Source organism: Salmo trutta, chromosome 31 (assembly GCF_901001165.1).
Source record: "Salmo trutta chromosome 31, fSalTru1.1, whole genome shotgun sequence".
Taxonomy (NCBI): domain Eukaryota; kingdom Metazoa; phylum Chordata; class Actinopteri; order Salmoniformes; family Salmonidae; genus Salmo; species Salmo trutta.
This window is the reverse complement of record NC_042987.1, coordinates 23,717,937-23,741,722: the sequence shown is the minus strand read 5'-3', so window position 1 is coordinate 23,741,722 and position 23,786 is coordinate 23,717,937. Positions and strand designations below refer to the sequence as shown.

The window sequence follows — 23,786 nt, the reverse complement described above, 5'->3', positions numbered from 1 at the left end:
TAGCAGGGCAGAAATTTGACGAACTGACTTGTTGGAAAGGTGGTATCCTATGACGGTGTCACATTGAAAGTCACTGAGCGCTTAATTACAGGCCATTCTACAGCCAATGTTTTTCTATGCCGATTGCATGGCTGTGTGCTCGATTTTATACACGTGTCAGCAATGGGAAAAAATTATAGCCGAATCCACTAATTTCAAGGGGTCTCCACATACTTTTATATTATATAAAGCTCTATTACATTTATCTCTCTCAACACCATACTTTGTAAACAAAGTGAAATAATGGACAATATCTAAGAAGGAAGACTTTCCATTAATCTCAAAGTTTCCTCCTCTCTGTTTCTGTTTGCTTTACATGTCAATCAAAATGATTGTTGAATGCCCATAGAATCCCAGCATAGGCCTGAAACCTAGCATTGGGGGCACTTTTGTCAAAGCAGACTATAGATTAACATATAAATAACCCTCTCTCCCTCATTTTAGGGCAGGACAGAGAACATTAATTAAGAGGGTCATGAGAATGACTAACTCCCACAGTTACAGGGCCGGTGTCTCAAATGGCACCCTATTCCTTTATATACTGAATACCTTTGACCAGGGCTCTGGTCAAAAGTAGTGCACTATATAGGGGATAGTGTGCCATTTGGGAGGCAACCCATGTCCGTCCTCATTCCTCTACCCATCAGCTGCTGTCACAATACAACCAGCCCAATGACCCCTTCCCTATTCCCACTGACCCCCCCAGCCCAACCCAGCCCAGCACCCCTCCAGCCAGCAGCTGCACCCCCGCAGATTCCCTCAGTGAATGCCCTGGCTGGGAAAAGCCCACGTCAAGGCACTGGGGTCAGTCATGCTACTCAGACCATGTGAGATGGATGGATAGAGGTTAGACACTGGGTGCTTTGTCTCCGTCTATACATTCTCTAAGACACCTACACCACAGAACATCTCCCGTCCTACGGACGCCAGCAGTAGAACATCTCCACTAACCGGCCTAAATGAAATGAAACCCTTAGGAAAACCGATACAAGACATTTAACATAGTTGTCAGTCCATTCTGTTATTACTGCAAGGTTACCCTATGCTAATAACTTGTCATTTTGTTCCCTTTGGGAGCTTACAGCTGTTTCTCACAGACCAGGCTGGAGAGCAGCAGCAGTCCACAGACTCATCATCAGAGAATGAAGTTATTTCAGTTGATAATAACACTCCCTACTGCAGCTATGTCATATTTTCTAAAAAGCTCTGCCGTGGTTATGTAACGGACGCTGCTAGCAGTTTTTTTTTTATCCACCCCACCGATGCCTGTGCTATTGTTCTTCATACTTGCAGACAACTCCTTTGTCTCAGAGTGTGTATTACGAACTCAAGGAGGGATACTTAGACGGAGATCAAATCATCACCATCACCCATATCAGGAATTTCAACGTTTCTCTATGGTCCTGAGCCATTGTGTAGACAAGTTTAATTCTTGTTGCACCAGTTAGTAATGTTCAGATGAGTCTGTTTGCATTTAAAAACCTATAAGAAGTCCTGAAACACAAGAGAATACTGCTCACTGCATACATATCATCTATGTATGCAGTGGGGCGGCAGGTAGCCTAGTGGTCAGAGCGTTGGACTAGTAAACCAAAAGGTTGCAAGATCGAATCCCCGAGCCGACAAGGTAAAAAGCTGTCGTTCTGCCCCTGAACAAGGCAGTTAACCCACTGTTCCTAGGCCGTCATTGAAAATAAGAATTTGTTCTTAATTGACTTGCCTAGTTAAATAAAGGTAAAATTTAAAAAAGAACATTTATTTATATCAAGGTAGAAGGCTTCCATCTAAACTCAGCAAAAAAAGAAACGTCCTCTCACTGTCAACTGCGTTTATTTTTATATGAACATAAGATTCAACAACTGAGATGTAAACTGAACAAGTTCCACAGACATGTGACTAACAGAAATGGAACAATGTGTCCCTGAACAAAGGGGGGGGGGTCAAAATCAAAAGTAACAGTCAGTATCTGGTGTGGCCAACAGCTGCATTAAGTACTTCAGTGCATCTCCTCCTCATGGACTGCACCAGATTTGCCAGTTCTTGCTGTGAGATGTTACCCCACTCGTCCACCAAGGCACCTGCAAGTTCCCGGACATTTCTAGGGGGAATGGCCCTAGCCCTCACTCTCTGATCCAACAGGTCCCAGACGTGCTCACTGGGATTGAGATCCGGGCTCTTCGCTGGCCATGGCAGAACACTGACATTCCTGTCTTGCAGGATATCACGCACAGAACGAGCAGTATGGCTGGTGGCATTGTCATGCTGGAGGGTCATGTCAGGATGAGCCTGCAGGAAGGGTACCACATGAGGGAGGAGGATGTCTTCCCTGTAAAGCACAGCGTTGAGATTGCCTGCAGTGACAACAAGCTCAGTCCGATGATGCTGTGACACACCGCCCCCAGACCATGACGGACCCTCCACCTCCAAATCGATCCCGCTCCAGAGTACAGGCCTCGTAACGCTCATTCCTTCGACGATGAACGCGAATCTGACCATCACCCCTGGTGAGACAAAACCGCAACTCGTCAGTGAAGAGCACTTTTTGTCAGTCCTGTCTGGTCCAGTGACGGTGGGTTTGTGCCCATAGGAAATGGTGATGTCTGGTGAGGACCTGCCTTACAACAGGCCTGCAAGCCCTCAGTCCAGCATCTCTCAGCCTATTGCGGACAGTCTGAGCACTGATGGAGGGATTGTGCGTTCCTGGTGTAACTCAGGCAGTTGTTGATGCCATCCTGTACCTGTACCGGTGTGATATTCAGATGTACCGATCCTGTGCAGGTGTTGTTACATGTGGTCTGCCACTGCGAGGACGATCAGTTGTCCATCCTGTCTCCCTGTAGCACTGTCTTAGGCGTCTCACAGTACGGACATTGCAATTTATTGCCCTGGCCACATCTGCAGTCCTCATGCCTCCTTGTAGCATGCCTAAGGCACGTTCACGCAGATGAGCAGGGACCGTGGGCATCCTTCTTTTGGTGTTTTTCAGAGTCAGTAGAAAAGCCTCTTTAGGGTCCTAAGTTTTCATAACTGTGAACTTCATTGCCTACCGTCTGTAAGCTGTTAGTGTCTTAACGATGGTTCCACAGATGCATGTTCATTAGATGTTTATGGTTCATTGAACAAGCATGGGAAACAGTGTTTATGAAGATCTGTGAAGTTATTTCGATTTTTACGAATTATCTTTGAAAGACAGGGTCCTGAAAAAGGGACGTTTCTTTTTTTGCCGAGTTTATAATGAACTTACTGTGTGCAGCATATCCTCTCATTAATGCTAACAGAAAATTAATCCCTTAGAAAAATATCTGCATCACAATTTTTTATTTATTTACCAGGCAAGTCAGTTAAGAACAAATTCTTATTTACAATGACGGCCTACCCGGCCAAACACGGATGACGCTGGGCCAATTGTGCGCCGCCCTATGGGACTCCCAATCACAGCCAGATGCGATACAGTTTGGATTCAAACCAGGGATCTTTTGCACTGAGATGCAGTGCCTTAGACCGCTGCGCCACTCGGGAGCCCGAATGGCACTAACTATTTAGTGAACTACTTTTGACCAGTGCCCAGTAGTGCAGTAAATGGAGAATAAGGTGCCATGTGGGAGACATCCAAAGTTTCTCTGTCCCATTAGTCAGTGCATTGTGTAACAGATTGGTAACTGCAGAGACTCCTCTCCTTTCTAGTCTGTGGTGTGTCTTACCTAGCATGGAGGCGCCCTCTGCCTGGAACTCTGGGAACTGTCCCTCTGAAGGGACACTGACTGTCCGACGCAGGCTCCTGCCCTTCGATGACTGTGTAGGACCATCGACCACCTCACCTGGCATCTGAGAATCACACAGAGAGGGAGACAGGAGGCACTGTTAGTAGGGTCCGTGTTATCCCGAATCCTTGGGACATCCCTACCCCATTGAAGTTGAAATTTAAAATAGCTAAGGTAAGGTTTAGGGTTATGGGTAGGGGCATCCCAATGATTCCGAATAGCACTGACCCTATTAATAGGGCATCATCAGCAAGTAATGTTTTTCTATAGTATGTATACTGAAACCGTAATAGTTTTCACAGTAGCTTAGGAATATTATCAGATTGGGAAATATAGGACATTTAGGTCTAATCTTTAATTTATATATTTTTTCTGCACACACAGAAGCCGGGATTAATTTTTAGAGATGCAAGGTGGAGCACCCTACAATGCACACCTTCCTTTGTCCCTCAAAGTGTGTGCGTGCGTAGGGGTAGTATTAGGAGGAACTTCACTCACCTCTTCCTCCTTGTTGAGCAGGATGAGCTGGCTATCAGTCAGGATGCAGTACTTCCTCTCCCACATACTGGTCTCGGAGTAGGGCGACTGGCCGCAGGAAAAGCGGTGTGTGGGTGGTCCCTTCACATCTGCACAGAGGGGACAAGAGAGACACTTACGAAGGACGAAGAAGGACAGAAGATCTCACGGTAAATTAGGATAATGTGTTAAAACAAGGAACAGGTTATATTGAACATTTCTCTTAACTCTTGAAACTTTATACACCACCTTTTGCATGCAATGACAGGAAGCCATAGGGAAGTGAACTGCTTTTTGCTTATGTCTCATCATCACTGTTAAAAGTCAGCTGCCTAACTAAAAATAGATCCTCACGAGACACAGCTGTATTGTTGATCCCACTGACACAGAGAGGAATCAGCTTTAGGTAGGAAAATGAATTAACATCAACTCTGTTGAGCCCAGAGAAAATAAGGTGAAGTCAACACAGCTCGTCTGTAGAGGGCAGAGTTGTCCTCTGCTAAGCACCAAACAATGGATTTTCACTCTACTGCATGTTATTGAAAAAATATTCAATTACATCAGATATAGTTTGTAAATATTGAATTAGAATAAAAGGGGAGAAAATATGATTAAAAACAACTACGCCTACATTATCCACTGACATGCAAAACTGGGGAAGGTGAATCGCTTACCTTGTCATAAAACATAGCCTACTGTAACTAATCACGTAAAAAATATTGCTTTTAAAAAACAAACAAACACCAGTGACGTATGTGGCATTTAATCATTTAATTCCCTTGCCCAATAAATAATCATCACACTTGAAACCAAGCTGGATACCTTACCCAATCTAGTAGAATAATTATAAATAAGTATGTGACATTACACAGTGCAGTGCCTTGTGTCCATTAAACTGACTCACTGCTCCTCCAGGATGTCTGGTGCAGGATGGGACCTTTTCCTACTGGTGAGATGCTTCCGTCCCAAATGGCACACTACTTTTAACTAGGGCCCATGGCATGGTGAACTATATATGGAATAGGGTGCCATTGCGGGGGGGGGGGGGGGGGGGGCATTGGTACACAGTAGTTAGGAAGAAAGCAGATCGCATAGGTGATTAAAAATGGATGTCTGGGTGGTGCATTGGTACAGAGTAGTTAGGAAGAAAGCAGATCGCATAGGTCATGCCCACATGTCACTGAGCATTAGTGGAAAGTGCTATAGGGGCCCTTCAGGCTTTATTCATCTCCATGGACTAACAAGGTTGGGTCCAAAGGAGGCACTATTCCCAGAGGTTTACTTACTATGCCGAAAGCAAGTCAGTCAATGATCGGGGTCCCAAATGGCACCCTATGCTGTTTCACAATCAATGCATTCATTGTTTATGTACAACATATGGGTAGCTGAGCTCCAGTAAGAAACTGTGTGCCAGTAGGCTAATTGACTGGGGTGGAGTGAGTGAACAGCTCAGCTCCTTCTGAATCCCTCCAATTTCCCATACAAAGATTACAGACGACGGGAACAAAATAATCCGGTGCAATTTATTACTCATCATTTCCGACACTGAAATACAGGGACTTAAAGTTCTTTTGAAAAAGAGAATCAACTAAGCTTGAGTGTCATCAGTGGAACGTCTATCAATAATCTTCAATGCTGAGAAGAATATAACTTTTTCCCATCCTATGATAGCACTGTACTGTGGAATGTAGACTACACAGAGATGTAGGTGCAGAGTTAACAGATATATTTCTGGATGCATGTGAAATAATATACCACAAAGCTTCGCTGCCTAAACACCCAAGAGAACGGAACCTTCTCACACCGCTACTGTTCAAACGTAGCTAGCTACCATGTGAAATTGCCACATTTCTCAGGGGAATTCAAGGCCACAAAATGGACTCTCCGAAGTAGGTGTAAAAATCGAATTGGAGTTTGTCTGTGTTTCTGAGAAATCCCAACTACCACGCCCACAGAAACCCATACGCTTATCACTAACTAATTACCAACAGTATCTATTGAAGAGGAACAGGAACGATGTGTATACCTCCAACTGAACAGATGACATCAAATCTGTGCAGAAAAAAAACAAAAGGAAGATGAGAGCATTTACTCTTGTCAGAAGGCTGCTTTTACAAGTTCACCTGGTCTCAGGGAGGGTACGCCTCTGGCTTTTCCCCTTACATAACTCCTCCATGCTCAGCTGCAGAAGCTTGTTTGTCTGGTTGGTTTAAGAACATTTGCTTCTCAGGACTGAGGTCTTTGAAAAGAGGCAGGGCAGATCCTTCAGAGACAACTCAAACAGGTCTAATTTGATGAGCTTTCATTTGCACTCATATAGCTGTAGAATACCCAAGAAATATGCATGAAATTAAGCAATGTCAATGTGAAAAACACCAGTCAAACTGTAGGCTAGCAAAGACAGATTTCAATTAAATGAAAAGGACCGGTTTCGCAGACAAATACAGATTAGGCACTAAACCTAGTTCTGGACTAAAAAGCTAATTCAATGAAGAATCTCCACAGCATGCTTTTTAGTCCAGGACTAGTCTAATCTGTGTGCAGCAACAAGGCCAGAAGGCTTTAAAGCATTTGGGGTTTTATGAGGTGATTCGAACCTTGCACTTTTGTCGGGTGCAACAAAGCAGTTTATTCAATGACAGGACAGAAAACACTATGTCCCCCTCACTTAACATTCCCCCTGGAAACAAACAGACAGAGGGCTTAAGGTCCTATATCTGTCTCGGACACTTTGACAGCTACAGTTGTTAGATCACTGAAAAGCATTAAAGGTCAAAGCCCCTGATTGTGTGTGTGTATGTGTGTGTGTGTGTGTGTGTGTGTGTGTGTGTGTGTGTGTGTGTGTGTGTGTGTGTGTGTGTGTGTGTGTGTGTGTGTGTGTGTGTGTGTGTGTGTGTGTGTGTGTGTGTGTGTGTGTTGGGGGGGAGGGGGTGGGGGGTGGACACACCAGTCACAGTAGGGGGCTCCAAAGCTTGAGGCGCTCGGTGCCAAATAATATGAGCCATGGTGAGCATGCCTCAGTCTGTGTGAATCACATTTGGCATGATGCAGCACTCCGCTACCACACAAAGCTGAGATTGTTGCTTGGGCTGTGAGAGTCAGGAGAAAAGACATGGGGATAATGAATCAGAACAGCTTCACAGCTCACAGGGAGGGAATCCTTTAGGTTATTGAGTAATGAGGCTGTCACTGTGTGGGTGTCCTGGAGTTGAGCCCCCACACTGTCGTATGCTTGTTTTTGTGGCATATGGGTCTAAAAACAATTAGCGGTGAAGTCTTGCCAGCTGGAAGCTAAAGAACGTTGCCAGTTTGTGACCTGGCAGGGGTCAAAGCAAAGCACACAAATAGCAGCTACAGTGAGAGAAACGAAGTGCCCGTGTGTCTACTATACAGGTGTGAAAGACAGAAAGGGAACTGAATATGTGACTGGAACTAAGGCAACTGGCACTTCTGGCATCTATGAATACTCTGGTCAGGCATTAGCCAGGCAGAGATGTCCAGCAGCAGGCCCTGACCAGGCCCGTTCCACATGGCCAGGGAAAAAGCCAACCCTCCAGAAGCCTGTCTGGAATGTCTGGGAGCCAGGGTGAGGTTCTGCCACCTGTCCTGGATGGGGTTTCAGGGGCATGCTTTGGTTGCTAATCACTGCCAATATAGACTAGGTCCTCCTCCTAAAACACACACACACAGTAATGCAGACGTCATTACAAATATATGTATATAGGATCTTCAACTTCGAGGCTCAAAACTAGAGAATTCACTTATTTCTTTCCCAAGAGAAAAGCTCAAGGGTAATTATGGTTCCTCAAAGAAAATAAAGTCCTTTCGGTTTTGATCTTAGCAGAAGTAGACTATAAGCCTATTGAATTTGCTTACCGTTGTGATTCAAAAACAGGGAAGTAGCAGCTGTTTGGCAATCTTAAATACGGTGGTGATGTGAATATTCTGCCTAACAGTGCTCACGCAGCCTTCTTTTCTTTCTGAGGGGGAACTTGGCATTTACCACTTGTTCAAAGATGTCAATAAAACAACGTCCTTTATCTCAAGGATGAATCACCACTCTAGATAGCATAACAATTATAACATGGGACATAAAACTACATTTTAGACTGCAACTTTGGGTAATAGCGTCATCAATTTCCCTCACTTAATTCCCCCAGTGTTTGCCAGTTGCGTCCACACCCAGAGCCTCTGCTGCATAGCACAACAGAGGATGTTTTGTGTCCGGCAACAAGTCTTTACCTCAAGCCCTACACAGACACATAGAACAACCTATACCGGTTTGTAAGCACTAGCCGGGTCACCATGGCAACCTGTAAATACAGGCAGCTCCTTCAATGACAAATGCCTGGCATCCTTTATCCAGAAACCCTGGCCAACAGGTGGGGAGGGAAAGGAAAAGGGGGACAGAACTGAGGTAAAAGACAAACCAGACACAGAAAGAGAGGGGTGTGATACTGAAACTGACCTACTGAACTGTACACTATGTCTGTCACTATTGGGAAAAAAACCTCACCACATCAAAATTGGGATATAACAATTAGGCTTTGGCGATATACCATTTATACTGTATACAGGGTTATTTCAAAATACAGACGGTATGATTTTCAATACCATTTAAAAAATATATATATTAAAATGTTGTGGGGGTGCATGCTACGCCATTGCCTATAAATTAAGTATAGCCATAAGAAATCTAAGATGTGTCATGAATTATAATCCAGCTCAGGGCTCCAGATATGCATTTGGCTTGCTAACTTGTTAGCGAAGCGGCAAGATGTCAAGATCAAGCTTCTTGGTTACAGCAGAGACATTCAATCCCCTCCTGGATCAAGATCCCTGTTGCCTATGTTTTTTTGTGCAGCCCTTGTGCGCACATATGCGGTAATACCGTATACCCCGGTATGGGACAGAATGGTATGAAAATCGGGATATCGCCCAACCCTAATAACAATAGGTGTATTTAAAAATATATATGTTTTACCTTTATTTAACTAGGCAAGTCCGTTAAGAACAAATTCTTATTTACAATGATGGCCTCGGAACTGCCTTGTTCGGGGGCAGAATGACAGATTTTTACCTAGATCTTGCAACCTTTCGGTTACTGGCCAAACGCTCTAACCACTAGGCTACCTGCCGCCCCTTCTCCTCCTTAACTACCTAGGCTGAAACAGAGGCCTGTGTGTCCCAGAGGACAACAGCTAACTATTCAACAGCATCGCAAATTAGCAACCTTAATTGGCAGCTGAGGATTTAGGGGTTGAGCCTGACTGTCAAAAGGAGGAAATTATTGCAATTAACTGATTTGGAGCATGATTGGAGCTCTGTCTTTATCGAATTGTGTGGCATTCCAGCTGTAAACCATGTGGGACCACAGAGAGGAGGTGACTCAGGGGTTTTTGTTACACTTTCTTAGTATGGAGGGCTATCCGGAATCACAGTAAGGTGTTCCATCTCCCTCAGAGCAGCTGCTCCCTGAAGGGGGTAGGAAAACACTATACAAAGAAGGGCTCTTAAATTGCACCCTATTTGGGACACACCCTTTATACTGCTGCTTTTCCCCAAAAAGAATAGGATAAGGCAGCATGGGCCATAAATATCAATCATGCTTTATCTCTACGGCTCAGGTTACATCAGACAGCAGCCTGGTTAACACAAGGCAGGAATATCTACTAGCTTCATGCAAATAATTGTCTTTTAGAGGACACAAGTGATTCAAGACAGCTTCGTGGCCTTTGTTCTTGCCACAAATCCACCACTCCGTCACAGTCACTCAAAGATAAGTAGAACCCAGTGCTAATCTATTACTTTGCAATAGTGCGGTTTTGAAATTATTTTAAATGAAACAGAGGATATGTGTGTGAATGTATGACCATCTGAACATAAACAACTCATCTTGGCAAAGCAGTGGCACTCCATTTCAATCAGGAAACGTGGAAACACATGAAATCGGCTGGCTTAAAATGCTGACATTCACAATCGAGATGGGCATGTACACTGCCATTCAAAAGTTTGGGGTCACTTAGAAATGTCCTTGTCTTTGAAAGAAAAGCAATTTTTTTTGTCCATTATAATAACATCAAAGAAATGACGCTGAAGAATATGGCTGACGTTTTACAAAATTACACAATTGGTTGTGGGAATGTAAGTTTTTTTGCGTAACTTATTTTTTAACTTATTGTGTACATATTGTTGCTGCTACCGTCTCTTATGACCGAAAATAACTTCTGGACATCAGAAAAGTGATTACTCACCACGGACTGAAATAAACTTTTTCCTTTAACGAGTCCGACGAGAAGGATATCCTGCTTTCACTGGAACAGGCCCAGATCCACGCCTTTTGCATGAAGAAAAGATGCCGGAAACGGGGGCGCAGATCGGGAATCCTTCTGAGAATCCGGAGGCAAGCGAGCAAACTCCCAATGTCTTCCATACTCCTTGCTAATGTGCAATTGTTAGATTTTTTTTTTATGACCTACTATTAAGATTGTCCTACCAACGGGACATTAAAAATTGTAACATCTTATGTTTCATCGAGACGCGCCTGAATGAAGAAACAGACCATATAGAGCTGGCGGGATTTTCCATGCACCGGCAGAACAGAGACACTACCTCTGGTAAGACGAGGGGTGGGGGTGTGTCTTTTTGTCAATAACAGCTGTTGCGTGATGTCTAATATTATAGAAGTTTCAAGGTATTGCTCGCCTGAGGTATGGTACCTTATGATAAGCTGTCGACCACACTATCTACCAAAACAGTTCTCATCTGTATTATTTGTAGCCGTCTATTTACCACCACAAAGTGAAGCTGGCACTAAGACCGCTCTCAACCAACTCTATAAGGCCATAATCAAAGAAGAAAATGCTCATCCAGAAGCGGCGCTCCTAGTGGCCGGGGACTTTAATGCAGGCAAACTTAAATCAGTTTTACCACATTTTTAACAGCATGTCACATGGGCAACCAGCGATAAAAAAAATCCTAGACTACCTATACTCCACACACAGAGATGCATTAAAGCTCTCCCCCACCCTCCATTTGGCAAACCTGACCATAATTATATCCTCCTGATTCCTGCTTACAAGCAGTTTATGTGACATTATATGCTAGCTTGAAAAATGGGTGTCTGATTATTTCTGGCTATGCGTCCCACCTAGCCCATAGAGGTTAACACTGGGGTGCCACAGGGGTGTGTACTTAGTCCCCTCCTGTATTCCCTGTTCACCCATGACTGAACGGCCAGCCACCACTGCAACACCATTATTAAGTTTGCTGACAACACAACAGTGGTAGGCCTGATCACCGACAACGATGAGAAAGCCTATAGTGAGGAGGTCAGAGAACTGGCAGTGTGGTGCCAGGACAACAGCCTCAATGCGAGCAAGACTAAGGAGCTGATCATGGACTACAGGAAAAAGGCAGGCCGAACAGGCCCCATTTACATCGACGGGGCTGTAGTAGAGCAGGTCGATAGTTTGAAGTTCCTTGGTGTCCACATCACCAATGAATATCAAGGTCCAAACATACCAAGACAGTCGTGAAGAGGGCACAACAAAACCTTTTCCCCCTGAGACTGCAAAAATTTGGCATGGGTCCCCAGGTCCTCAAAAGGTTCTACAGCTGCACCATCGAGAGCATCCTGAACGGTTGCATCACCGCCTGGTATGGCAACTGCTCGGCATCGGACCCTAAGGTGCTACAGAGGGTAGTGCGAACGGCCCAATACATCCCTTCCTGCCATCCAGGACCTATATACTAGGTGGTGTCAGAGGAAAGCCCATCAAATTGTCAGAGACTCCAGTCACCCAAGTTATAGACTGTTTTCTCTGCTTCCGCATGGCAAGCGGTACCGGAGCGCCAAGTCTAGGACCAACTGGCTCAACAGCTTCTACCCCCAAGCCATTAGAATGTTAAACAATTCATAAAAATCGTCACCGGACAATTTACTCATTACTCGCTGTTTGTTTGTTACCTATGCATAGTCACTTTGTCCCCACCTATATGTACAGATGACATCAACTAGACTGTACCTCTGCACACTAACTCGGTACCAGTGCCCCCTGTATATAGCCTCGTCATTGTTATTCTTATTGTGTTACTTTTTATAATTACTTTTTATTTTAGCCTACTTGGTAAATATTTTCTTCTGTTGGTTAAGAGCTTGTAAGTAAGAATTTCACAGTAAAGTCTACACTTGTTGTATTCGGCGCATGTGGCAAATAAAGTTTGATTTGATCATAAATACAGTGTAGTCACTGTTAATGTTGTAAATGACTATTGTGGGTGGAAACAGCTGATTTGTTATGGAATATCTACATAGGCGTACAGAGGCGTACAGAGGCCCATAATCAGCAACCATCACTCCTGTGTTCCAATGGCACGTTGTGTTAGCTAATCCAAGTTTATCATTTGAAAAGGTTAATTGATTATTAGAAAATCCTTTTTCAATTATGTTAGCACAGCTGAAAACTTAGTTCTGATTAAAGAAACAATGAAACTGTCCTTCTTTAGACAAGTTGAGTATCTGAAGCATCAGCATTCGTCGGTTCGATTACAGGCTCAAAATGTCCAGAAACAAAGGACTTTCTTCTGAAACTCGTCAGTCTATTCTTGTTCTGAGAAATGAAGGCTATTCCATGTGAGAAATTGCCAAGAAACTGAAGATCTGGTACAACGCTGTGTACTACTCCCTTCACAGAACAGCGCAAACTGGCTCTAACCAGAATATAAAGAGGAGTGGGAGGCCTTAGTGGGAGGTCTAGTTTGAGAAACAGACGCCTCACAAGTCCGGGATGCTGGCCTTCTAGGCAGAGTTGCAAAGAAAAAGCCATATCTCAGACTGGCCAATAAAAAGAAAATATTAAGATGGGCAAAAGAACACAGGCACTGGACAGAGGAACTCTGCCTAGAAGGCCAGCATCCCAGAGTCACCTCTTCACTGTTGACATTGAGACTGGTGTTTTGCGGGTACTATTTAATGAAGCTGCCAGTTGAGGACTTGAGGCGTCTGTTTCTAAAATGTGAAAAATAAAATAAAAAAATCTATATTAGTCCTACTTAAGGGGCAAGCATTTCTAGATGTCCAATAAATCATTTGTATCCAGTCTGTTTTTCAGTATTTTGTATTGTAATTGCTACTGCGGGGCCACGTGGACCATTTCCACATTGACGATAGCAAAGGGACATTTGAGAGGTACGAGAGGTATCGATTCGACAGAAAAAAACACTTGTGTAAACTTGCAAAATTACCTCCGGAGGTCAGGCACAACATTCACCCCACAGTTGTCCGACTGAGCAGGGCGGTATACAAAACTGTCTCGATCTCAACACTCCTCCAGTATAAGTGATCATAGCAGAGCAACGTTTTTGAAACAGCTGAAATGTACAGACAATTTCCTTATATTTGAGAGTTGTTTTGAGTTTTTACTTGAAATTGCAGTAACAGCCTGTTACACTTTGAAATTGTCGCAGTAGCTGCCAGCTGCACTGAGCTACGTAAAATTTGGAAGCCCATTCCCACCACCATAATACAAAATAAAAAGGTAATATGCCCATCTACAGTTTTAGATATGCAAGTCTAAATTTGGAGATAAGGAAGTCAAACTACACAAGTCAAAATGGTGAAATAGTAGATCATACAAATATGAAATGTTTTTTCATTTGTAACATTGTGGTGTGATTTCAGAGTTGGCACCAAAGGTCACAGAGTGGTGGGGGGGGAGGAATTGTTTTTCTGGGGCCAATAGTTCCTCCTGATCTGGTAGGCTAACCTAACCAGGTAAAACTCTGGGTATGAAATAGTAATAAATCAACTGTAATATGGGCTAAGATGGGACAACAGTACTTTGTCCCTCTTTTCAATGTTTTTGTGTCAATAATTAAAAAGTGCTGGTGCAAATGCCAGCTCGCCACACATTTGCCAGCGGCCCTGCTATGTTGATCTCTGCAAAGTGGATAGATGGAAATCGCCTCACAATGCTACAAATGAAGAAGCATAACCTACAGTGACTTCAGAAAGTATTCACACCTGTTGACTTTTTCCACATTTTGATGTTTTACAGCCTGAATTTAAAAATTGATTAATTGAGATTTGGCCTACACAGAATACCCCATAATGTCAAACTGGAACTCATCTCTCCACCTCACACATACAGATAATTGTATGGTCCTATGTTGAGCGGTGAATTTCAAACAGAGATGCAACCACAAAAAAGAGGGAGGTTTTTTCAATGCCTCGCAATGAAGGGCACCTATTGGTACATGGGTAAAAATAAAAAAGTAGACATTGAATATCCCTTTGAGCATGGTGAAGTTATTAATTACACACAAAGATACAGGCATTATTCCTAACTCAGTTGCCAGAGAGGAAAGAAACCACTGAGGGATTTCACCATGAGGCCAATGGTGACTGCAGAAAATGTGGCAAAGCAATTAACACTTTGTATCCAGGATAAAAAGTTGTGTGGGGTAAATCCAATACATTACTCTTTAGTGTCCTAAGTTTTCATAACTGTGACCTTAATTGCCTACCGTCTGTAAGCTGTTAGTGTCTTAACGACAGTTCATTAATTGTTTATGGTTCATTGAACAAGCATGGGAAATAGTGTTTAAACCCTTTACAATGAAGATCTGTGAAGTTATTTGGATGTTTATGAATTATTATCTTTGAAAGACAGGGTCTTGAAAAAGGGACGTTTCTTTTTTTGCTGGGTTTATATGCATTTTATTTTGGGTGGTGGGAATGGGCTTCCATATAAAACAGCTCAATATCTCAACTCCCATGTGAATTATACCCACGTTTTCAGACACAATTTGCATTTACCACAGCCTAATGATGTGCATGATATTGATAAAAGATAAGCATGGTTTGTTATGTTGTAAGGTAGGCCTACTGTACTTCTATTTGTATTAGAAGGATAATAGGTCATTTTTGATAGGTTTAGTTAGCAGTAACTCTGCTTTTGCCATGAAGATCAAATATAATGAGTATACGGACAAGAAAAGAAATCCTTTAATTGTCTGCACATGCTTGTGAATTGTTGCACTATTCAAGACAAGTGAAGGCCTAAATATAGTTTGCAATGCTTAGCCTCCTGGCTAGCGGCTTCTGACATTTACGGTACTTTTGAGCTGCGAAGCAAGAATGTCAACTGAACCCTCTCTTGGCTTGTGACATTCCCGTCACTAATGTGAATTGAAAAGTGTACGTACATATTAGGGATGCACGATATATTGGTAAGCATATCGGAATCGGACGATATTTGCTAAAAACAGCAACATCGGCCTGATGTCTCGTTTAACGTCAATGTTCAAAACCAACGTCAAAGCTGACTTGCATACCTATATAATGTAGGTAGATGACGTAATGATGCCACGGAAAATAGAGCTAAACATGCAACACAGCATTCCTAACCTAGCCCACAACGTCTGCTGTGTGGATCAGGAAGTCAACAAGTCAAGCAGTCATTTGAAAGAGTAAGAACATTTCAGCGAGTCAACTCAAAAACTAAATCCATTAACACCAAGATAATGGAATTCATTGCCATTGACAATCAATCATTCTCTGTCATGGATGATGTTGGCTTTCGCCGACTGGTAGAGCACCGGTACACACTACCAAATAGGCTCTATTTTTCAGATGTTGCCGTACCGGAGTTACACAGTATTGTTGAAACTCACATCCATGAGCTATTTGCTAAGGGCGTCACTGCTATTAGCTACACGACTGACATTTGGACCAGCAACGTCAGCCCCATGAGCATTATGAGTCTGACAGCACAGTGGGTCGACAAGGATTTCGTACTGACGAAAGCCGTATTGCATGCTCAAGAATGTGCTGGTTCTCATACGCTGCTGCCATTTCAATGGCATTTGAAAACATGTTTGAAACATGAACACTCCTAGCTCCATTAGAAACCCTGATTTGAGAAATAAGCTCAACTGCGCCTGCATCAGACGTGATACCCTGTCATGACATTGAAACGCCTGCTCAACAAAAATGCCAACAAAGACTGTAGGGTTAACTTGGAAAAGTACTCTACTAGAGGCTGTGAACAAGCGATTTGGTGGCATTATCTCTGAACCTCTACAGCGTCGCCACCAAGCTCGATGCTAGGTACAAGGACCGCTACTTCGATACAGACAAGGAACAGGGTTTACGTGAAATGTTACAGACACAGCTGGACAAGATGGAAACGGACACAGTGACAGTGCGCACAGAGGAAGAGAGGCAACGGACAGACAGAGCTGAAACTTCACTGCTTGACATGTATGATGACATCCTGGTTGAGACTGAACAAATTAACAATGAAACGGCACATCAAGTAAGTGAAAGAAAAAGGTTTTGATTATATTTTACTGGTAATGGGGACATATGTAAACGCCAACAAAATAACTTTTTGGTCAGTGTGTGTGTGTTTTTGCAACTATTTAACTGTACTAGAAAAAAAAAATGTATATCGGTTATCGGGATAGTTTTATTTGGCAAGGAAAATATCAGATATCAAAAAATGTCATACCGCAGCATCCCTAGTACATATTATGTAAATTGAAGTATTTTCCTGATAGGGCTTATTCTCACAGAATAGAGTTTTGTTCCTGTGGTGAGCTCACTCCAGAACTCAATGACATTGTTAAATATTTAAATAGGCTGCCGTCAGTGATGTTTCTCACATTTGGATGAGCTATTTTCCTGTTGCAAAAGGGTCAACCCTACATACTAGGAGTATTGGGAGCGGTGGAGCCTCTGAGGTCAAAGGTGTGTGATAATGGGTGCGTCCCAAAGGGCACCCCATTCCCTACATAGTGCACTACTTTCAACCAGGGCCCATTGGGCTTAAGTTAAAAGTAGTGTACTATATAGGGAAGATGGTGCCATTCATGAATTAATGAATTTCATATCATATCACTTTTTTAAATGTATTTATTCAAACTTTAATTAACTAGGCAAGTCCGTTAAGAACAAATTCTTATTTGCAATGACGGCCTACCAAAAGGCAAAAAGGACTCCTGCGGGGACGGGGGATTAAAAATAAAAAACAAATATAAGACAAAACCAACATCACAACATGAGAGACACCACATGACATAAAGAGAGACAGACCTAAGACAACAACATAGCATGGCAGCAACACATGACAACACAGCATGGTAGCAGCATAACATGGTAGCAGCACAAAACATGGTACAAACATTATTGGGCACAGATAACAGCACCAAGGGCAAGAAGGTAGAGACAACAATACATCACTGACAGTTGTGGCTGCTTCTCGTAAGAGTGTTCATGATTGAGTCTGAATTAAGAGATTGCGATAAAACTGTCCAGTTTGAGTGTTTGTTGCAACACGTTCCAGTCGCAAGCTGCAGCGAACTGAAAAGAGGAGCGACCTAGGGATGTGTGCGCTTTGGGGACCTTTAACAGAATGTGACTGGCAGAACGGGTGTTGTATGTGCAGGATGAGGACTGCAATAGGTATCTCAGATAAGGGGGAGTGAGGGCTAAGAGGGTTTTAAGCATCAACCAGTGGGGTCTTGCGACAGGTATACGGAGATGACCAGTTTACAGGAGTATAGAGTGCAGTGATGTGTCCTATAAGGAGCAGTGGTGGCAAATCTGATGGCCGAATGGTAAAGAACATCAAGCCGCTCGAGAGCACCCTTACCTGCCGATCTATAAATTACGTCTCTGTAATCTAGCATGGGTAGGATGGTCATCTGAATCAGGGTTAGTTTGGCAGCTGGGGTGAAAGAGGAGTGATTACTATAGAGGAAACCAAGTCTAGATTTAACCTTAGCCTGCAGCTTTGATATGTGCTGAGAGAAGGAGTGTACCGTCTAGCCAAACTCCCAAGTACTTGTATGAGGTGACTACATCAAGCTCTAAACCCTCCGAGGTAGTAATCACACTTCAAGCCTATAACCTACTAGATAAGCATGTAGGTTATCATTCATTGAAGAGGTGTGCAGACAAACTCAAGCTTATCTCACATAGCTATCAAAGACGTTCATATCTGACACACACATTCTTCCCTTTATTCAGGACATTGTTGCCAGACATTGGTTCATGACAAGAGAGGTCTCTCTGTTGATACATACAGCCCCCCTGCTCAAAGGCCTCACTCGGGCAGATGACCCAAATGAAATGTGAAAGCCACCATTGGTTTTCCCAAGACTGGCTCCAATGTTGGCCCTAGTTTTGAAAGGTTAATGAGCTCTTAGGTGCTGCTGCCACATTCTTTTTGTTATGGTGGTGCATTTATTTGCAGAGGGGCATTTGCATACAAAAGCAGGGGTATGCAGTTTCCCCTCCACATGCAGCAGGCCCTGCCTTTATGAGGCTGCTGCTGTTCCTCCCACTGTGGCCCCCAGGTCAGCAACCACAACTTCACAGCACTCACAGAACAACCAACCTTTAAAAAGGGTAATATTTTGGGAAGAAGCCCACAGCAATCTAATTTAAGTTCAACACATCACAGAACAGGCGGGCTGCACGAGACAAACTGAATCCTTTTAGTTCATGCACATGGATGCATACGGTTTCATTATCGTCCAATTAGCATTAGTTTTAATTCATTTTCATGAGAGGCCTCCTCCGACCGCTTGTTGTGAGTAATGCAGGCAGGCCTGGGGGAAGTACTGTGAACCGACAATGAGGTGAACAGACAATGAGGAAGCCCACATGTTGTTTACTCTACCAAGGAGAAGTAAAACATCAAATGGAGAGCACTTTCAGTTACAGGCTAGTACAACAGGCAGTAGGCTCCATGGAGGCTTCCTAACATGCATGTTAAAATGTTTGTTTGAGAGCATTGCTGCTTAATGAGGATGGATTAACGGGCCCCCCCACTAACTTTTTTTCCCGCATTTTCCTTATATCTGAATGGTATTGTCGGTATCAAAGCCAAAATGTTATTTCCGCCTAACGACCTAGTAATCATTTCGGTAAACTTCTGCCTACGGTTTAGTATGAAATGTAGCTGTAAGGCTGAAGCGGCATTGGCACGCACTCCACTCTTAAACTCTTGATGGTTGCTAGGCAGCGGCATGTCACTTCTCCCATCTATTCGCAAAGCCCACCACTAAGCATGCAGTGTTTCCTTATGCACAACTGGATGGATCCATAAAGAATTACAGTGGAAATAAATATCACTGAATGACAAAAATATTGAAATAAAGTAGGCTAATAATGCAATTGAATGAATGTAATCAAATTGTTGCTTACTGAAACTCCCAAAGTCATCCAATCGTTGTAATACATTACTAGCAATAGCCTACCCACGTGTGGTCAACTAGATTATCATTTCAGCAGTGTTTTGTTTGGGACAGCGCCATCGCGCTGCTTTGAGACAAGCATGGGGACTCATCTTGATAAATCAATCAATGTCAGATATTTGTTTTGGCTACAATTAGGCTGGGGAAATGTTAGCTAAGTTGAGGTGAGTGCTGTCATGATCATTTTGTCTATTTGGATCTTTATAAGAACATTTTGCCAGCATGTAATGTAGTTTAACAAGTGGGTTATTTTGCTCTCCACTTGCAGTCGCTTAGCAGCCTAGGCCTACTCCCAACCCAAATCCTGTGACCTCACTGAATCAATCATTAGTGTACGTTTAATGCACAGTAATAATTGATATTATGGCAGTATGCAGATTATGCAACAGTCATGTAAACACCTTATTCTGCTAAGTAATGGCACCAGCGGGGATGGCTGCCATTTTACAGGATCCTAACCAATTATGCTATTTTGCTCCCAGACAAGGTCCAAATCCCCTTCATTCGCATGAAGAAGGAAATACAGGGGGCGGCGATCAGGGTGCCTTGTAAGAATTCATCGGATAGTGAGTAACCTGCCTCTACCATCCGTTCTATTGACCAACTTGCAATCACTGGAAAATAAACAAGATGAGCTCAGTTCGAGACTAGCCTTCCAATGGGACATTAAAAACTGTAATGTTTTTTGTTTCACTGGTAGAAGTAAAGTACAGAGAGATCCTTGATGAAAACCTGCCCCAGAGCGCTCAGGACCTCAGACTGGGGTGAAGGTTCACCTTTCAACAGGACAACAACCCTAAGCACACAGCCAAGACAACGCAGGAATGGCTTCGGGACAAGTCTCTAAATGTCCTTGAGTGACCCAGCCAGAGTCCGGACTTGAACCTGGTCGAACATCACTGCAGAGACCTGAAAATTGCTGTACAGCGATGCTCCCCATCCAACCTGACAGAGCTTGAGAGGATCTGCAGAGAAGAATGGGAGAATCTCCCCAAATACAGGTGTACCAACCTTGTTGCGTCATACCCAAGAAGACTCAAGGCTGTAATCGCTGACAAAAGGTGCTTCAACAAAGTACCCAGTAAAGGGTCTGATATACTTTTGTAAATGTGATATATTTCAGTGTTTTATTTCTAATACATTTTGCTAAAAATTATAAACACATTTTTGCTTTCTCAGTATGGGGTATTGTGTTTAGATTGTTTTTTTCCCCTCGTCAATGTAATACATTTTAGAATAAGGCTATAACTAGGGATGCAAAGGGTTGGAAACTTTCCGGGAAATTTTCTGTGGGAAGTTAAGCCCGGGAATTTTGCTTAAATTCATCAAAAAACGTTAGCTTAAAACTGTGAACCTTTTTTGTGGGAAACACATAAAGTATTGTGGCACATTTTGGTTAAACTATCCCCAATTCAATGGAATTGCAACCCTCTGCATGCACAGTGCATCCTTCATTCACATGTACAGCTGATTCTCAAGATCTTGCACACTAATGAGATGATATTGAGCCCACACCACGTCACTGTCTGAGCCAAGGACTACATGCTTTCTAGTAAATTTTGATTACAACACTGGGTGGGGTGAATATATTTTATATGACATGCATGATTTTTTTGTAAACTAGTAAATTGTAGCCTACAGCAAAGTGTGTTTAAATCATTTCTAACTTAATTTCTGCTAGTTAGTTTTTGCTACCATGTGGGTTTAAGCTTGCTTGAGCCTGCTAACTGAGGAGTGTTAATTCACCTGTTTCCATACATATTTCATTTTAAAACATTTATCTTACAAAGGAGTTGTTTACTGCTTAACTGTTTTTCTGTACATCGAATTGTATTTGTTTGTTTACACATTTGTTTCCTAATCTTTACAAGGGCACCATTTGATGTGTGGAGACATTTCACTGCAGTGAATGTAGAAGTAAAATGTGTGTACATTTGCAAATATTGTGCCCAAAAATGTGAAGAATGCAACAAGCAACCTCTGAAAAAAGTCCCTCTACTTCTATTTGAGGTGAAAATGATGAATCAGACACCTTATCGATAGTAACAGCTCATGGTCCTCCTGGAATCAGAAGTGTTTTTGACTCAATGGAGGAACGTAGTCAGATAAATGCTGATGAATGTCTTGCTCGAACTGTGTATGCAACTGGTTCACCTCTGATGCAATGAATATTAGAAGAGAGTTCTGAATGTTCTTCGCCCAGCATACACCCCTCCAACCAGACATGCTTTATCTACCAATTTGCTGGATGCAGAGGTCAACAGAGTTCAAAGGTGGTCAAGCAAATGATAGAGAAAGCAGACTATATTGCAATATACTCTGATGTGTGGTTGAATGTTTGTGGGCAAGGAATAATTAACTACATCATCTCCACCCCTCAAACACTATTCTACAAGAGCACAGACAAGGGACAACAGAAACACCGGTCTCTACATTGCAGATGAGCTGAAGGCAGTCATCAATGACCTTGGAGCACAGAAGGTATTTGCACTGGTGACATAAAGGCTGCTTGGTCTGAAGTGGAGGAGTCCTACCCTCACATCACACCTATTGGCTGTGCTGCACATGCAATGAATCTGCTCCTCAAGGACATCGTGGCACTGAAAACAATGGATAGGATACACTCTACAAGAGAGCCAATGAAATGGTTAGGTATGTGAAGGGTCATCAAGTTATAGCAGCAATCTACCTCACCAAGCAAAGTGAGAAGAATAAGAGCAACATATTGAAGCTGCCCAGCAACACCTGTTGGGGTGGTGTTGTCAGCATGTTTGACAGTCTCCTGGAGGGGAAGGAGTCTCTCCAAGAAATGGCCATATCACAGTCTGCCGAAATATGAACAGCCCCATCAAGAGGATCCTCCTGAATGATGTATTTTGGGAGAGAGTGGTAAGCAGCCAGAAACCTATAGCAGTAGCCATTGCACAGATTGAGGGGGATCATGCAATCCTGTCTGATGTTCAGACTCTGCTTGCAGATGTAAGAGAATAAATCCGAACTGCCCTGCCCACTTCACTGTTACTCCAAGCAGAGGAAACTGCAGTTCTGAAAAACATCAAAAAGTGTGAAGATTTCTGCCTGAAGCCCATACACGCCGCAGCGTACATGTTGGACCTCAACTACGCTGGCAAGAGCATCCTGTCTGGTGCAGAGATCAACAAGGCCTATGGTGTCATCTCCACCGTGTCTCGCCACCTTGGTCTGAATGAAGGAAATGTTCTTGACAGTCTGGCGAAGTAGACTTCCAAGCAAGGGATTTGGGATGGAATATGGCAGTCATGCCAACATACAGTTGAAGTCGTAAGTTTACATACACTTAGGTTGGAGTCATTAAAACTTGTTTTTCAACCACCCCACAAATTTCTTGTTAACAAACTATAGTTTTGGCAAGTCGGTTAGGACATCTACTTTGTGCATGACACAAGCAATATTTCAAACAATTGTTTACATTGCCTTTAAATTGTTTGACCCAAATTAAACAATTTAAAGGCAATGCTACCAAATTCTAATTGAATGTATGTTAACTTCTGACCCACTGGGAATGTGATGAAAGAAATACAAGCTGAAATAAATAATTCTCTCTATTATTATTCTGACATTTCATATTCCTAAAATAAAGTGGTGATTCTGACTGACCTAAAACAGGGATTTACTAGGATTAAATGTCAAAAATTGTTAAAAACTGAGTTTAAATGTATGTAAACTTCAACTGTATCTCATCAGCCACCTGGTGGAAGGGACTTTATGGATCTGAGGATCTTTCCCCTGTTGACTCCATCCTCCTCCAAATATCACCAACATCAGCCGCCTCAGAGCGCAACTGGTCCTTGTTTGGGAACACACACGCCAAAGCACGCTACAGGCTGACCAATACAAGGGTTGAAAATCGGTGGCCATCCGGGCATATTTGAGGATTTTAAGCCTGACAACGAGCCATCAACAAGGTTGGAAAGTGACAGTGAAGATGAGGCCTCAGAGTCTGATGTTCAACAGGTGGACATTCAGGAGGTCCAGGGAGAAGACGTGGAAGCTTGAGATGAAGACAACCAAAGCTTTAGTTTCTAGACTATCGTTTTACAGATGTACGTTGAAAACATTTTTGGGAGATACGATGGATCATTGGGGATCATTCAATATTCCCATTTTTTTTGTTCAGTGAAATCATCCCATGTGAAGAGTCAACTCAATTAATTAAAGTTCAAT

At 42.9% G+C, this 23,786-nt stretch overlaps 1 protein-coding gene across 7 annotated transcripts in view; it reads right to left on the bottom strand.

Moving 5' to 3' along the window:
* The window catches only part of LOC115169783 (ras GTPase-activating protein nGAP), a 98,387-nt gene that overhangs the window by 42,286 nt on the left and 32,315 nt on the right, over positions 1-23,786 (bottom strand). For all 7 annotated transcript variants that reach the window (XM_029725725.1, XM_029725726.1, XM_029725724.1 and 4 more), the window contains exons 2-3: positions 4,299-4,426; positions 3,741-3,864 (exon numbers count right to left, since the gene is read on the bottom strand). In XM_029725725.1, the coding sequence (XP_029581585.1) occupies positions 3,741-3,864; positions 4,299-4,426 (252 nt within the window). The remainder of the gene's footprint in view (positions 1-3,740; positions 3,865-4,298; positions 4,427-23,786) is intronic.